This window comes from Melitaea cinxia, chromosome 4 (genome assembly GCF_905220565.1).
Source record: "Melitaea cinxia chromosome 4, ilMelCinx1.1, whole genome shotgun sequence".
NCBI lineage: Eukaryota > Metazoa > Arthropoda > Insecta > Lepidoptera > Nymphalidae > Melitaea > Melitaea cinxia.
The window spans coordinates 2,934,861-2,953,682 of NC_059397.1; the positions used below are offsets into that span (position 1 = coordinate 2,934,861).

General features: G+C 30.9%; 1 protein-coding gene across 1 annotated transcript in view; it reads left to right on the forward strand.

Moving 5' to 3' along the window:
• Positions 1-16,969, forward strand: part of LOC123670133 — an 83,944-nt gene extending 66,975 nt beyond the window's left edge. The window contains exons 3-6 of the mRNA XM_045603639.1: positions 4,192-4,309; positions 12,933-13,102; positions 14,435-14,506; positions 16,893-16,969. Coding sequence (XP_045459595.1) covers positions 4,192-4,309; positions 12,933-13,102; positions 14,435-14,506; positions 16,893-16,969 — 437 coding nt within the window. The remainder of the gene's footprint in view (positions 1-4,191; positions 4,310-12,932; positions 13,103-14,434; positions 14,507-16,892) is intronic.
• The last annotated feature ends 1,853 nt before the right edge of the window (positions 16,970-18,822 follow it).

The following is an 18,822-nucleotide window of genomic DNA, read 5'->3' on the forward strand; positions in this document are numbered from 1 at the left end:
GAGAAAAATAGTATATCCAATATCAAATTTACTTTGTGTACAGGGGCAAGAAGTAATAAAGTCGTATTTTCGGAGCTCGTATGAGGGAATGCAAATATTTTGCAATTTCCGATGTTCGGTAAGACAGTTCAATTACGTATAGATAACATAAGTCGCCATAGTCTTACAATAAGTTAGTTCCAACTTTATCTTACAGTTAGTGAACAAATAATTCCATATCGTGTAACAGGGATGAAGAACTAGAACCTTCCACCAGATGCCAGGGAAGTGAATGAAAGGAAAACTCGAATAAGGGGAAAAGTTAATCATGTTTGTGATTACGGTACAATATTTGGAACATCATAGTAAGACCTATTTCACCGCTGCCAGCTCTGGATTTAATAACCATAATACGTTTTCGGATGTCAGCATCGTTTACCTAACTGAAACTGACTTTTGAATTCTCAAACTTTGAGACAGTTGTAAGATTTACGGACGTATTTTTATGGAAAAGGTAATATTAGGAGAAGAAAGTAACAAATAAGATATTTTTGATGGAAACAATTAGGTATATTAGATTTTATTGTATATTTCGTTCTTTTCTGTATTACTATGAGAAGTGCTTTTAATAAAAAATGTACTCTTATCCTTAAAGTATTTTTATGTAACGCTTTAAATATTTTATTATTCTGTCGACTCATCTTTACTTAGCTTCGTGGCTACGGCAATAAATAATATAGCCACCCTCTCTCTTTCCGTGGGTGTCGTAAGAGGCGACTAAGGGATAACACAGTTCCACTACCACCGTGGAACTTATAAAGTCTACCGATGGCGGGATAACCATCCTACTGCTGGGTTTGAAATTCGCAGGCCGAAGAAGGGCAGCAGCGTCTTCGGTGCGACAAAGCCAGCCCTGTGGTCACCAACCCGCCTGCCCAGCGTGGTGACTATGGGCAAAACACATGAGTTGCCAATGAGAGCCAAAAATGGCGCGAACTTGTGGAGGCCTATGTCCAACAGTGGACTGCGATAGGTTGGAGAGATGATGATGATGATGATCTTTACTTTGCTATAAAAATACATCTGCTTGTTACTTTATGAGGATCGAAAATAGAAATTTTAATTTTTCGCGCTTATATTTACATTTCAAGTAAACAACATCCAGAAAACTTTCGTTCTAGTTTGATTTATTTAGAATAGTGAATTAACAATACAATGTTATGTAAAATGTTTAGCCGAGTTTATACTGAAAAGCGTCTAAGCTTTAGTCCTTAATTTGTAATTTAGAGACTCGGATAAGCGAGGGTTGAAACGAAATTTGAATATCTTACGACTTAGGAGTCCGATATTATATTGTGATTCAGGGATTTCTTTGAACTAGTTGTAATTAGTTTATTTTAAACTTTTTAGATTTACATTATTGAGATTTATAATAGATCAAAAATAAAAAAAAGTATTTGAATAATTATGGAGAAAAATAATGTAATAATTTAACTCTAGAATTTAATAAAAGTTTTTAATCTGTATTGCAATTATAAATAATTAAAAGTGTGTATCAAATTATTAATGAATTAGATTTACTAATCAAAACACGTAAGCAGAATACAAACCTAATACACAATTGTATAATCATGGAATCTTAGCAGTAAAACAATAGAGGATAAATATGTGAATTTTTTAGGAGTGAAGAGATATTAATCAATCTTAAAGAAAGAAACTCAAAACAAAATAATAAACGTGCCAGTGTTCTGACACAATGACAAAAAGTAAGTGATTAAAAAGTACAAAATCTTAAATTGTTACTAATTTGTCTGAAGCTTTTTGAATATAAATTTAAAATTAAAGAGGTCTAGAAATCTTACCTTCAACGATTATGTTGCTAATTTAAAACTTTAAAGGATATAAAACCACTAGGAATTGGTTTAATTTTTACTATCTAGACAATTGGAGCAAATCAATAATTTAAGGAAGGTCTTACATTTTTTACCAAAACTTTTGACAGGCTAGCCTGTTGGCTCAGTTTGTAGTGGCCAGGGCCAGTGCTGATTAAAGAAAAAGAAAAAAGAAAAAAGAAGGGTTTCAACAACCAAATCTAAATTCTTACCTATTGACGTGATTTTAGATGAAAACAAGAACCTTCCTTGTATATCTACATTAATAGAAACTTATATTAAATTTTCCACATTGATGAGAAAGACTACAAAAGGATTACGCATTTGATCTTTAAACGGGGTGTTAAACCTTCTTTTTTGAAGAACTCATCCTCAATCCAAACTAATGATTCTAAAAAAAGCAATCTGCATAATCAGGAACGTATACACGTATACCTAACAAGTTATACAAAGTAAAAAGGAAACGAAAGAAAAAATCAACGATCTCAAGATAAACTCTTCGACATACAATTATATATTTTTAACCGACTTTAAAAGGAGAGGAGGTTCTCAATTCCACTGTATTTTTTAATGTATATCATACCACCTTTCGATCTTTAATCGAAAGGTGGTGCGTGTCGTGGGGTCTTATTTATATTTAATTGAGACCTGACTAGTGCTTTTTGAGTTTTCTTGTAAATGCGCATTGGTTCGATTATTGTTTCGTCTACGTCGTTTGTTGATGTAATTGGAGTAGTTTATTTTTCGTTTGCAAGCAAACACAATTATTTAAATACAAAAAACATATAATAAAAAACGAGTGTGCCTTAGACCACCGACTGAACTTATATCTCCATCTCGACTCCCGTTCGCCTCGCCTTATCACACTTTTCGCAATGCTCTCGTCACGCATTCACCAGCTTACCTACTCCCCAAGTCAAGTGTGCGTAAAGAACTTTTACTTCAATAATATATGTTTACGTGTAACATATACACACGTACATCTGTCACCAATAAAGAACTTACTGTCAGTGTTACAGATAAAGATAAGATAAAGACCAACTGGCATACATACAACATTTAACTTAATATATTGTACATATATACTCTTTGGAGCGGAAAGCAGCCTTAATACCGACTACGCCACCGGGCCAGTCAATTAGGAGTAATACTTGAATTATAATATACCTTTTTGCCGACAACTATAATTATCATTATTGTAATTGTAGACATTTATAAATTAAAGTGCAATAATTTTCACAACAAATCTAATGTACTTTTCCGATCCTTTTCCTCACCCCTACATTTCTAATATTTTATGACGTAGCTTAAATAAGTCTAGTGCCTTTAGTGAAGTGAATGTTAATTTAAATTATTTTTTATTTATCGTTTTATTGTTGAAATATTTTCTTTAATTATCTGTGTTATCTACATGACTACAATTTTTTATATTATTTCAATTAATGACTGTGAATATAAAAGTGGCATCCAATCAACGCTATAAAATTCTGCGCGATTCAGTTAATGATTTTGCTGCTATAAAACGATGTATTTTTATTATTATATTTTATATATTTTCTGTCTATTAAGAAATTTGAATGAATGTCAGTGGTTTACAGTTTCTCACGAGAATGTTTTTATCATAAAGTTAGTAAATGTTTTGTGGTTGATCACAAGACGAATATATTTTAAGAAAAAAAAAAAGTTTATGTGTACTTTTTGTGCGTAACAAAAGAAGTTATACTTCATTGGTTAACTGTACATTGCTGACTACTTTTTCGTTGACTACCAAACTTCATGGCGTCGGTTTTTAATGTCGGTGTGCGAAAGAAGTATAGCTTCCAAAACACAATAACCCTGTATGTGAGTCAGATAAGAACTGGTTTCGCTTACAATTCAATAAAAAATTGTCCATCTATTCATCAACATACAATTTTACAGAATCACATGGAGTAGCTGACTACTTGGTTGTTTTTTTTAGATTTAATTATTACTAGATCCTTAAACACAACTTCTAAACAATCTATTCCGTTGAAAGATCTATTTATTTAGATGTAAGGCTTTCAAAATTATTTCTAAATTATATCAAATCTAAATAGTGGTAGCAGTGCTGAATAATATGAATTATTTCTAAACTAGCTACATTTAAAAAAGGCAGGTAGCAACAGAGTAGCTTAGGTACAAGATAGTCTTATAATAGAAGCCTAAAAGTATAAGTAAATTATAAGTAATTATATATTATGCCAAAATATCAATTACATATCTTTTTATTTACACGATGTTATGTTCCGGAAAGCATCAGTACTATGAAACATGCATCCTTATAAGTGTATCTTTCCAGTGCCGGAGACGAACTTCCGCCTGATACAGAACAAGACTGATGATGACACTGTAAACGTCATCTGCGCGGCGGAAGGCGCCTTCCCTGCGCCCAACCTCACTCTCGCCACGCCTGAGAGGTAAGAAATCGGTTACTTGATTTTACAACTCGATTTAAAAACAATATCAAAAATATATTTATTTCATCAGGTTTTATTACACTTTTAAATGGTTATTTGAAATAATATTCAAATTGTGTATGTGTTTACTTACGCCTATGTACATGTGCTTAAAAAGCCGACCGATGGCGGGATAACCATCCAACTACTGCCTTTGAAATACACAAGCCAAAGACGGGTAGTAGCGTCTTCGGTGCGACAAAGCCAGCCCTGTGGTCACCAATCCGCCTGCCCAGCGTGATGACTATGGACAAAACGCATGAGTTCACGCCATTTTTGTACATGTGTTAATAATTTTCGTTCATCTTGGTAGACATATTTTTTTTAATACAACCTTTTTTGTACCCAATGTAAAAAGGGCTTAAGACGAGTCGAAATATTGTACAACTAAAAATCGACGCAGTCAGTCGAGTCAAGTTTAAAAATAATAACATTCCATTATAGTTTAAAACTACGTTGGTATTTTATGAGCGAAACGTTTTTATTAAGAGCAATATTTTTTACTAGAAATATAAAATATCTAAAGAACAAAAAAAGACACCATCTCGCCAGATGGCCGGCAAAAGACTTCTTACGCCATATTATGGAGGCACTCAAACAAATTTGAAGAGGGACGAACTACACTTGTTCATTTTATGTGAAATTATTTTATTTTTTAGTAATTTAAATAAATATAGTAACATATTATGAATAATTACTTTCTTTGTTCCGCTATAAATATTTATTAATTTAAAAAAAAAAGAGTTTATTATAACAAATAACAAGAAATAACAAAAATGTTGTATTAAATAATTATAATTAAAAATATCATTTAATTTTTTTTGTAGTGAAACTTCTTTAGGCACATGAGGGTAATTTTTTGCGGATGAAACGGCAACGCTTTGATGAAGCGGCAACGTTTTTGTCGATGGTGCTAGAATGGAAATCTAAAGCTTTAGATTTGTATAAATATAAACGAGACTTAAAAATTTGTTTGCTAAGGAAGTTTCGCTACTGTACTTTGTACGCACGCACTTTTTTTTGTTTTTAAAACAATAACAAAATGTTTTTATAAAATGTTTGGAGGACATATTTCATTATGAACTACTTTTAAAAATATTTTTTTTTATTATTATATTCTTTTATATTTTTATATTTTTTATCAATACTAAATAGCGATAAAGGAAAAAATAAAGTGCTTAAAATTAAACTTTGTATCTATCTTAAAAATAACTTTTAGTTACGCGTTAGTTATCTCTAAGATTAACGATAAAATATATCTACTTTCCATGGCATCATATCTGTTTAAATGATTTCTGTCTCACCCACTACAAGGTCTTTATTCTTATTTTGGTTCTGGTTAAAATTATAATTAACTAAGAATAATAGGTATACAAAATTTGTATTCTTTTTTTTGCCTTTATGACAACTTGGCCATGATATTGTTGGTCACGATATTGAATAGTGAGCAACCTTTCTATAGTTAGTGTATGTAATTAGTTCTTTATTTTTATACAACTAGGTCGGCAAACAAGCGTACGGCTCACCTGATGGTAAGCGATTAGCGTAGCCCATAGACGCCTGCAACACCAGAATCATCGCAAGCGCCTTGCCGACCCTACCCTCAATTCCCGCCAGGAGCTCTTGTCACTTTACTCACCGATAGGAACACAACAGTGCTTGAAAGCAGTATCATTTAGCTGTGATCTTCTGTAAGGTCGAGGTAGTACCCTAGTCGGGTTGCTTCATTTTTTGATTAGGAAATTTCCTACTGTGCCTTACCTCAGTTAAAAGAGTATTCATAGAGAATATTTAAAAATGTTTCACGATTCAATAAGAGTCACACGTGAATATTTGTATAAATCATTATATACGCGTACATAAATTATAATAGGTGTATAGGATTTTATGCTATGTTAGCAAGTTTTATCAATTTAGCGCACTATTCGGATATTTTGTTTTCAATTGGCAATTCGGTACTAAAATATAGTCTGTTAATACGCTTGAAATCGGGTTTTACTATATATAACGATCGTTTTAACGATATATCTACCGCAAATAAATTTAATTCATTAACAGCGTTTTAAATTTAATCCTGTTGGGGTATGCTTTGTCTATACTTGTATCGAACTGTGACGCATTGTCTGTTTAATTTGTTATAACTGGATAATTATTACCAATAAACGGCCATTTATTAAAGTAATTACAAAAAAAACAACTGTTTCAGATACTGTTGAGATCCGTTCATTATTTAATAGTGGTTTTATGTGGTTTTTATAATATGTAGTATAATATGCTAATATTATAAAATGAAAAAGATGTCACGATTGTTTGACATCGATTAAAAAACTGTTGAAATTATTTAAATAATAACATTTCACTATTGACATACAACGTTTTACAAATGTAACAGGCTATAATAAAACACTTTTTTATTCATCGTAGCTAAACAAAAGACAAATATCAAAGCGACTAAATATACACAAACTGTAATTTAAATCCTGTATAATTTTGATTTGAGCTAAAAAAAATATACTTTTCATGTCAACACATGTATTAATCATATCCATTTTAATGCTATATTTTACCAGCATTTGCGTTTATATATGCTAACTTCTTGACTTAATGGCTGCATTATTAGGTAGTAAACGGTTACGCGTACGAAAACACCCCTAGAATATAAGGGAGACTTACTTTAGTTACTTTGTATTTAGTAGATACTCTTCACTCGAACAAGTTTATATCTCACCCCAGACCTATCCTCGCTCGTAAAAGAGGAATAGAGGTATCAAAGCCTTACCGTTAAAATTAATTATCTTCTTACCGTTACCGTAAGATATCTGAAAACGTGTGGCCGAAAAGTGTTCCTTATCTAAGCCTTAGTTTTCCAATATTTTCTCTCTGTATTGCAACTAAATCTGAAATTTATATGCAGTTAACTTTATGTGAAGTATATAAGCACAGTAAGCACCATAAAGAAGATAATAAAAATGATTTAAGCATAAACATTAATATATATAAATATATAAAACTAGAAATACGTTAGTATATAGAAATGTAAAAACATAATAATTGTGTTTGCTGGCAAACGAAAAAAAAAAACCGACTTCAATTACATCGACAAGTAATACAACGTAGGTAGACGAAAAAATAGTCAAGTAAATAAGCATTATCAAAGAATACTCGAAAAGTTGTGATCAGATCTCGATGAAATCTCATCATCATTACAGCCTATACAGTCCACTGCTGGACACAGGCCTCCACAAGTTTACGCCAAAAATAACGTGAACTCATGTGTTTTGCCCATAGTCACCACGCTGGGCAGGCGGGTTGGTGACTGCAGTACTGGCTTTGTCGCGTCTTCGGCCTGTGTATTTCAAAGCCAGCAGTTGGATGGATATCCCGCCACCGGTCGGTTTCTTAAGTTCCAAGGTGGTTGTGGAACCTTGTTATCCCTTAGTCGCCTCTTACGACACCCACGGGAAGAGAGGTGGTGGCTAAATTCTTTAGTGCCGTAGTCACACAGCACTAGATGAAATCTACTTTTGATTAAATTAAAAATTATCAAAATCGGTACACCCAGTAAAAAGTTATGCGGATTTTCGCGAAAAAAAAAAAAAAAAAAAAAAAATATATATATATATATATATATATATATATATATATATATATATATATATATATACGGTCGAATTGAGTAACCTCCTCCTTTTTTGGAGTCGGTTAAAAAGGAAAAATAGAACATCGTAAAATCTTACAGCAAAATGTTAGCATGTGAGCAACAATATTACTTAAAACGTAGCTGACATAATTGTGTTTGCTCGCAAACGAAAAAAAAACCGACTTCAATTACATCGAAAAGTAATACAACGTAGATCGACGAAAAAATAGTCAAGCAACAACAACATTATCAAAACACGCAACAACAACACGTTATCAAACAACGCATTATCAAAGATTACTCAAAAAGTTAGTTATCAGATCTCGATGAAATTTAAATGTGACCACATGATAAACTTCGGCTTTCGATTAAATTAAAAATCATTAAAATCGGTAAACCTAATAAAAAGTTATTGCGGATTTTCAAGAAGTTCCCTCGATTTCTCTGGGATCTCATCATCAGATCCTGGTTTTCCTATCATGGTACTAAACTAGGGATATCTTCTTTCCAACAAAAAAAGAATTATCAAAATCGGTACCCCTAGTAAAAAGTTATTGCGGATTTTCAAGAGTTTCCCTCGATTCCTCTAGGATTCCATCATCAGATCCTGGTTTCCTTATCACGGTACTAAATTTGGGATATCTCCTTTTCAACAAAAAAAGAATTATCAAAATCCGTACATCCAGTAGAAAGTTATGCGGTATAATACAACGTAGGTCGACGAAAAAAGCGTCAAGTAAAAACGCATTATTAGATATAGCTCGAAAAGTAGTTGTTAGATCTCAAATAAATTTAAATGGGACCAATTGGCACACACCACCTTTCGATTAAAACAAAATTTGTCGAAATCGGTCTAACCGGTCAAAAGTTCTGATGTAACATACATAAAAAAAAAAAAAAAAAAAAAAAAAAAATACAGTCGAATTGAGAACCTCCTCCTTTTTTGGAAGTCGGTTAAAAACTAAATATAAGTATTCTTATTTATGTTTTACAATTAGTTCGGATAATATACTATGTAATCGTGTGATATCTACACATTCTGATCCTATTGTGGTTATTGAGTGATAGAATTTCATTTAATTATTAATTTATTATTAGTGCAACTATCAAAATTATTTTCACATATAGAATTGTAATTATTATTTCATATTTTTTATATTAATAAAAGAAATAGTCTTTAAATCTACTTTTTTTTTAAATAATATTTTATATGTAAATATTATATACACATAATGTACAATAAATAACTTGTTATTTATGGACTATTTACGCTCAATTTAAAAACATACCGCATACAGGCACTCAAAAGTCAACCACGCGTGGACGCTTGACCGCATTCAACGATGATTCTTACGAACAACTCAACGATACGGTCCGATAAACACCATGTGCTGTATGTTACTTGTATCGTTACGGTTGCAAATAATATACGTATCGTTAGATCTATGTACCTACCTTAATAAGTCGAGGAGTACTTGAAGTCCAAAATCTAAAGTTAACGAAAGAACCAAGATAAAATGTGTTGTTATTCATTTGAAAGTGATGTGTACAAATTATAGCCATATAAGCAAACATTATATATACTAAAAATTTTGAAGTTTTTATTGGATCTAGTCAATTACCAATCAATTATAAATGCAGGCAAAACTGTGAAGGTTGTCTAGAATAACATAATATTGGGCAGGCGGGTATTACAACATAAGGCGAAATAAAAATGTTTACATTAGATTGCAGTAGTAAAACTATGATTGTTTCGTTAACGACCATTTACGAGCAAGTGTGAATGGAAGCAGGTGCGACCATCTTATGTAGAGGCTGGCTATAATTATAATTAATTGCAATTAATCTAAACATGAGAATGGTAAATTCGATGTAATCATACAGTTGATGTCGTAATTTTGTGCCATACAGTGGATTTTATCCAATTTGTAGGAATCCGAGTCGAAATACGAAATTTTTTCATCAAAAAACAAAGACGACGAAGATCGCGGCCTAAAAAGTGATAAACAATCGATACAAATCTGATGAGATATAAATTGGCAATAAAAAATATATTGCCGAGACTGCGCAGATAGCCAGGGTGATAATATAGAATTAAAAACCAATACGGTGTATTTTTTAATCACATTATACACCTCATTTATAATTATCATATTAGGTAACACGTTACAGAAATGTTCATGTTTTATTTAGATTTTGTCTCTATGAGACAGAGGCCGTCTATTTCGTTATGCTTTTGCTATATTTTCGTAGATTTGTCTTTACAAAAAAAAAAAAAATAATAATAATAATAATAATAATAATGGTCGCTTTTTCTCAATATTACTTATACTATAATCGTTTTGATTATTTATTACAATATTTCACAAAAATCCTTTTAAATATCCAATGTTTTTCGATTCTGGTCTACTACCAACCCATCTGTTAGTGCTACAGTTTTTTACCATACTGATGCCGGGTTAACGAGGACCTAAAATATCGATGACCTCCCTTTTCCTCTCGACCGATCTAAAGACTGAGCAATGAGATTAGGCGTCATAAGTGTCATGCTTAAAAATAATCAATATATATTTTTTGATGTTGTAACCGCATAACTACTTTGTAGAAATATCTTGTTTTCCAATTTTATGTACCAAGATTAATTTTAGTATTAAATATTCAAATTAAAATAATATTTGATTAAGATAAAAGAGAAATAACCGAGGATATAATTTGGGTTTGATAGCTCATTTACGTTTATTTGAACGGAAAATTAACACCTGTGCTGTGGATGAATGAATTTATTTCTAAAAGTACACAACGTACCAAAAATAACTTCAAAGCTTAATTTTGGTTATAATGTTGCATGAATTATGAAATTGTGAGTACTCGTGTAAAGAATATAGTTGTAACTGAAGGTAGGATTTTGTATAAATTCCGTTTTTGTGTAAATTATATATGTTCGCACCCACTCGAAATTCTATCTGAACTGTTTTATGTAAGATAAAAAAATTGAGAACAGTAATTTTGTTATGTGTTTTTGTATTTGTGCTATTGTCATATTATTGTATAAAAAAGAGATACCCACGCAATTAATATTGATATTTCGTTGAAGGAATTTTCTTAAGCGTTTGAAATATAAAGACGCATGTACTGTAGGACTTTGTATAGATGTTAGCAAAAATTTTCCTCTTCAACTTCGCAAACCCAAACAAATTTTATCGGATCGTCCTTAATTCATTATAATTATAGCCTTCCTTAAGTCCTTATATCACAATAATCTAAGAAACATTCATGGGTGTGATTCGCAATAAAATTTGAATGGACTATAAATTTCTAAAGAACTTGGCAACGATCTGGAGGCAGAGATTAAATTCGGTCGCTTTCAACACCTGATGTTACCTGCCAACTTTTCTGTACCTACTGTATGAAATATGTTTGCTTCTATCATCTACAAAATGCTTTATCGTTAATAAAATATCTAAAGTGGGCTATTCGTGGAAAAAAATGGGGCGAAATAAAATTTTGATAGGGCAACGTGAACATCGTACTTTTGAATATTGCCTCTATGATTTTTACGATAAAATATAAAAATAAAGTATAAAATATGATTTGGTTAAAAAATCAACGTCGAAGCTATTTTGTGAAGAACAAATTTTGGAACCGTTTTTTTTTTTATATTCGGTCAATCGATTCTGATTACAAACGGGCAAACCTCCGAAAATATTTTCGATATATTTGATAGGGTATTTCTCTAAACCACAAGTGGTTTTATTGCGGTACTCGCACCGTCGAAGGATTTTCATAATCATAAATGGAATTCATGCTAAATAACTACGTTTTTCAAATATTTATGTGCTAGAAATTTGGCAAATTTGTTTATGAATTTGATTTTATTTTTTATATTTATCCAAGCAAAACATTACATCCTAGAGGATTTTTTTTCTTGGCATCAAATAATCATTATGTTCTTAATATTGTTACTTATTTAAAGTTTTTCTTACATAAATGAATAATCCCAGGATACATTCATAATATCACAGTGATTTTAATAGTTTTTCTGGTTTGGTCCAACATTTGTTATGCTCATCTTCCCTCAAGGCAGATGATGTTTGTGCCTCCAGGCATGGCCACTTTAGTTCTTTTACCGCAGCTCCTGTAACATATTAATCTGGTCATTGATTTTGACGATAGCAAACTTTTGATTAATTACTATATAGGCACTCATTGCCACGAGCTCTTTTCAATAATTATTCACGCTTCCTTAGCTTTACTCAGGATATCCGGCTAAAATCATTGACCATGAAACATTTATTTTATTTTATTAAGTAGGTATGTGAATTTTCAACCCTCACAGATTGTTTATAGACCCTTCCAAAATTGTTTGATGCGAAACAGATTAGAGCGATATAAACACATTTTCTAATAGAAATGTTAATGTAGGATGACGTCAAGGCTGGGCTTGTCCATAATTATAACAACGCTATTGTGACTTTTGATACTATTTATCTCATATATTTTGTCATATTAAAACTTTGCTAATACGAATATCCTAGCATAACTGTATTTAATCAAACCTGCTTTCTCAATGATTAAGTTAGTTTAATTGATTGATAATTTGGTTCTGTTACTGAAGATGATCTACATATATATTAATGTTAAATTCAATGATCATAACTAATTTAGTTTAAAAGTTAAAAATTACTAACATGAAGAAAAAAAAAACTAGTACCTCTCATAGTCAATATACAATTGGGTCACTTTTATCAGTTGAGCGACGAGAAACGACACGATGTCACGCGAAAATTACGTCGAAGAAAAAAGAATATGTCATAGATATAATGAATATTTTTAATACAGTTTTTTAAATCACGCTGGCCCGTTTGTTCGTCATTCGTCGCTCATATAGAACAGCAGCTCTGTAAGAGGACGTACAATGTTGTTTTAAAGCTATATTTTTAACAGGCGACTAGATGGCGTGTCCCACAGTCTGAAGCTGGTCAATGGACGGTATTCAGCGGTAGCGTCCGTCACGCTACTGGACGCGGATCTCCCCTCCCCTGCGGAGTTTATATGCACCTTGAGGATACCACTCGCGAATTACGCGGTGCGGAAAGAAGCTATTTACTATCCAGGTTGGTTATTACTTAAAAATGTTTTTGAAACAAAATTTCTTTACGATTGACTTTGGCAGTAAGCTGATAAGTTTGATCGGGCGAGGCGAACGGAGCAAGAAAGAGAGGTGCGAGCACACATTTCCTTTCTCTTTCTCTCGTAGCAAGTTACGTTTCGTGTATCTAAGACACAGTTCAGGCTCATTGTGCAGAAGTTTAACTTTAGTTATTTATTTATTTACAGAAAAAAATAGATAAATTTTATGTGATAAACAGTGCAGCAAAAACAATTAGCAGTTTAACAGTGCACTGTGTTTCTAAAGTAATAATACTAAAGTATACACGACAGTTTAGATTCAGTCGTGTTGTCTAAGAAATAGTTTTTTTTTTTCGTTACATTCATTTTAAATTTTAAATATCAGCACTTTTTCTTTTTATATATCATAAAGTATGATTAGAATAAAAGAAGAATGATTATAATTGTGAATGTAAAAAAAAACACAAATTCAATGTAAAATTTACGCAAAACGATAAAGGTCAATGTAGATGTTTATTTGTATTATATCGTCGGTATTATTTTTTGCTTAAAATGAATCTTCAATTTGTATTGTATCAGTGTACGAGTAATCGTAGACTTCATAAAAATTAACATTGCGTTGTAAAACTTTAAGTCCCTTCTCGTCATCTCAAGGGTATGATAAAATTGTTCTTGTTAACACATGTGCAATAGTTGAAAAAATAATTTATTTTAGTTTCAATTTTTTTTCGTAAGTCAATAGCACTTTTGACGTAAAAGAAAACTGTTTATTTATTTAAAACAAGCCATTTTATAAGTCTACGAATGTCGTTAAAGCGACTATAGCCTTGAAAAGAACAGCGGAGAAAATATATTAGCAGGTGGGTACAGAAATAACAATTCCGCGGTATAATTTGCGAGCGGACCATTTAAGCTTTTTATCAGAGCAAAGTTTGTATGCACAGCTATCTAAACTGTAGGGATGAAACATTGCCCGCTATGGACCTCTTGAATAATTTTATGGTTCGTTAACTCCATTGTTAAAAAAATCCTTCTTGAGACGTTTGAAAAAAATAAGCAGCAGTTATTTTAGTAAATAGTCGAAGGGAAGGATATTATTCGAATTAGCGAAATTATTCTTAAGAACAAAATTGAGAAATAAGGAGAAATTATCTGATTATTATTAAAATTTATTGTTTTAAATGAGCTATTATTTATAGAAATTCTATAATTAAGTTTGTGACGTTTTCGGGTTAAAACTTGCAGAAAAGTTAAAATTTTATTCTTGTTATTTTTTTGTTATATTATTTTGAACTCATTATTTTTATAATTACCAGGACCTATCAGCACCACTCCCGAGTTGCCCACCGCTGCAGACATGCAGTTAGCAGCTGCTGTAGGATCTACAGGTAAACAAATAATTTGAATTAATAACTGTATCTTGATACGTGACGTGTTACTTGTGACGTGTGAAAGGTATTATGGCGTTTATAACGTTAAGCAAGAGAGATAGAATCAAAAGCCCCACTCATCATACATACCCCTTCCTATTATCCCTTACTTTATCCATTTAAACCAACGCTATTATGGCTCTAGTGCTGTTACATATGTACTTAAGTGTCGGTGATCACTTGACATCTTATGGTTCATGTTTATAGGCTTGTAAATAAAAAAATTATTGAATTTGTAATTAATTCGTAAAACTTGACTGTAGTTTATATAAGTTTTTTCTTATGTAAATAAATACCTATATTATATACCTACCATTACAAGTTTAATACCCAATATGACATTACACGCTAAAAAATGTTGATATAAAATTTGTATTTTTAATAGATAATAAATAATTGTTTATTGTTATAAAATATATTAGAAACTAGCTGTCCGGACAGACTTCATTCTGTCAAAAGTTAATAGTGAAAAATTTTTTTACTATTAAAACCTTCCACAGGACTTAAGGAATGTACAATAAAATGAATTAACCGAATTTGTCAAGACATTCTCAAGTTATGCACTTAGCAACATTCATTTTTATTTATATACTAGCTGACCCGGCAAACTTCGTATCGCCTAACACAAACTTTATCGTATGGTATTAGAGTTCAAATTGACTTTTAAGTATTATCACAAATCTTTTGTATGGGAGTATAGAAAAGTGTTGTTTTTAGACTTTTTCAGGAATTTTTTTTTTTTTTTTTTAGAATTTTTCTCTCCGTAAGAACCATCCTCGTACTTCAAGGAATATTTTAAAAAAAGAATTAGCGAAATCGGTCCAACCGTTCTCGAGTTTTGCGCTTAGCACCACATTCAGCGACTCATTTTTATATTATAGATTTACACATAGGACATCCTAATTTTAATATACGATATCATTTAAAATTAGAATATTGAATAATTTTTTCCCCTAAAAGTCCTAAGGCAATCAATCAAAATTGAGTTTATTTCCGCATGTTATTCTGAAAAAACGTTTATTTTAAAAAAAAATTTAAGACGGAGAAAGAAAAATTTAAAAAAATACGAATGATATTTTTAATCCTTTATCCTTACTGGCTTGTGGTTTGGTAAAAAAAAAGTAGATCAGGCGACTGTTTAAAGTTTAATTATAATATTATGTAAAGATTGAAAATACAATGTTTTTAACGCATATTAACCTTTATATCAAGATATAGATATAAAATATACCTTAACTGTAATATGAGAAATTATAAAATATATATATAAATCAAAATAAATTTAACAATTAAAGAACTAAATATTTGCAAAAAGTTGTATAAATCATATCCCAGTGGAATGGTGCTAAGAATGCTGGCAGAAATAGTAAATAATACATAAAAAATATTTAAAATATATTTTACTATATAATACTTCACGCAATGCTAGGACATCAATGAATCCAATAAAATTTAATCAAATTTTAAAATCACTATTCGATTCCTCTGACAAGTATTTCGTAAACTCTGTACAAATATTTAAATATCGAACTCACTTACCCTCTATTTACTGAATCCCCTTAACGGTGTCGATTTTATTCTACCAATTAGTGCAGTAATTAAACTAGAGACAAGGCGGTAGATTAAATATCAGTCTACGCAGAGACTCGAATGGTTAATGAGTTAAGACTAAATACGGGAGAATTAAATTCTTATTTACTTCCGCAATTCGTTAATTATTTAACTGAACTTATCATCCGCGTTTTTGGTAGAGTAAAATTTTGATACTTAGCTCTGATATTCTGTTAATGTTATAAATAATTATTGTGGCTATAAATTATCATAGTTTGTGTATATTTTTAATAATAATAATAATAAATATTTACAGCATACACACACGGTCATCTGTTCCTAAAGTAAGCAACTTAATGCTTGTGTTACCTATAACACAAGCATTAAGTTGAGAGCGTGTGTGTATTGTGTAGATATTTATTTATTTATTATTTATTTACATTATTAACCCCCTTCATTCCCCCCTTTATAACTTAGGGGTATGAAAAAGAACATAGAGACACAAGCATTTTATATATAAGACTAACTGACCACGCAAACGTTGTTTTGCCATACATATATTAATAACCCCCCTAATCCCCCCCTTATATATATTATATATTACTTAGGGTTATAGAAAATAGATGTTGGCCGATTCTCAGACCTACCCGATACGCACACAAAATTTAACAAAAACCGGTCCAGCCGTTTCGGAGGAGTATGGTTACTAATATTGTGACACGAGAATTTTATATATAAGATGTATTTCAAATTACAATTCTGTACTAACTTAGTTTTTTTTTGTTTGTTTCAGGAACAATTTTTTATGCAACAGCAAACTTACTTTACTTGGTTATACTGCAAGCTATAGCTCAAATAACTATATCATAAAAAAAACATTAAATGGTAAGTTAAAAAATCTCTCTTGCCCATGTTAATTAAATATAAGATTTTTAATAATAATATTTTTATTAAAAAAAATAATGTCCCTACAAAAAGAAATAACTTTTACGCTCTTGTTAAAGTAAAAATAATAACAAGACTTTCATTTCGCTATCGGCGGTCTTGAAATGTAAAAATACTCGTCTTTAATTTTGGGTTTATTAATTTCTCCTTTAATAATATTTGTTTTATGTTATATTTAAATGTATTTCAATTAATCTATTTTAAAATCAAATGTCCTTTTTTAAGATTAATGTATAATATATGCTAATGACACTTATTCATTATAGTGTATAAAATAGTTTTTAATGAACTTCAGCAAAAATTATAATGAAACAACTTTGTCGGACTGCCTTCCCATGACCATGGTTGCTGTAAAGTATCCGAAACGCCCGGCATTTAAAAAAACCTTATAAACCGCGATAAAATCCGAAAAGGTTGTTTCAAAAAGTTCAAAATATTTATAACTTATAACCAGCATTGTTGTTTCAGACATCAACAGCATCAACAATTGAGCGTACAGACCCACAATACATCAATACTGAATCATCTCTAGTCATATCCAGTTCACCAACACTCAAAAATCATATACGGATTTCGTTTTCGGCTACAAACGCTCGTAGCTATTGACTACTTGGCTACGGTTCTTTTATTACATTTCGTAGCGTGATGTTTTGTAGCCAATACAAAGAGTATTAGCTACAAAATATACCATTGTATAATTTCTAATAGTTTTAAAAAGTATTGAAATTTCGTAGAGCATACGAATAAATAAATAAAAATAAAAACGGTTTTATTCGTGTATAATATACATGCGTATATATTATACATGCATGTATTCATGTATAATATGTACGATTGTATAATACGTATACATGTACTCGTGTATAGTCCGTATTTGATTTTGGAGTGTGTCTATTATTTTTCCATTCATTCGAAGTTTAGCTTCTGTGTCTACATTAAAGGCGTTAAGTAAATTAGGTAAATAACTGTACAGCTCTATGACGTGAATTTTCATATTTGAATATTTTTCTTAATAAAAAAAAGTGGTATAAATGTAAATAGCGTCCCTTAATGAATTGTAAAAACGGTGTTCGTGTAGATAGTATGGCCTAAGATAAGACGTTTTTTAAGTACACATTTGGATAGTAAATTTTTTTTGATTTGCTCGTTGAAGTCATTGATTTTTAGTTAATTTGAAAATATTAAATAGAAGAAGTTTTTAATTATAAGAAGTTTATATTTAATATTTTTGTTATTCATATCTTCTAATACTAATTATATACTAGAACAATTGAATCCAACATTTTTATTATTTTAATGAAACAAACTCGATACAGTCGGAAATATCTGAATTTTGAGAATTTAGTTAAAATACTTCACGCATAGAACACAAAAAATATCGTACATAGTTCGAAAGAAAATATTGACTACTTCGCTGTTTAAAATTTACTCTTTGAAACAATAATATTGACTAAGTCAACTTTATATTTAGTCTATAATAGGAAAATTAGACTAAAAGGCCATACACATTAAGACAGACGGTCTGTTTGCAATGACTTTTAATATTTAACACGAGGCCTTGTAAAAATATGACTTCAACTCACGCAATCACAATCAAACATGTCATAATCACATGAATAGCCCTCTTTATTCACATCACAACTGTCACGTGACCCCAAGTCGATAACTTTATTATGCCACCGTGTTTACGTGATTGCACCACATTGCATGTTCCAAAGTCATGCACTACTCTGATACTAGGGTATGTATTTCTTATCAAAACGTAATAATACGACTGA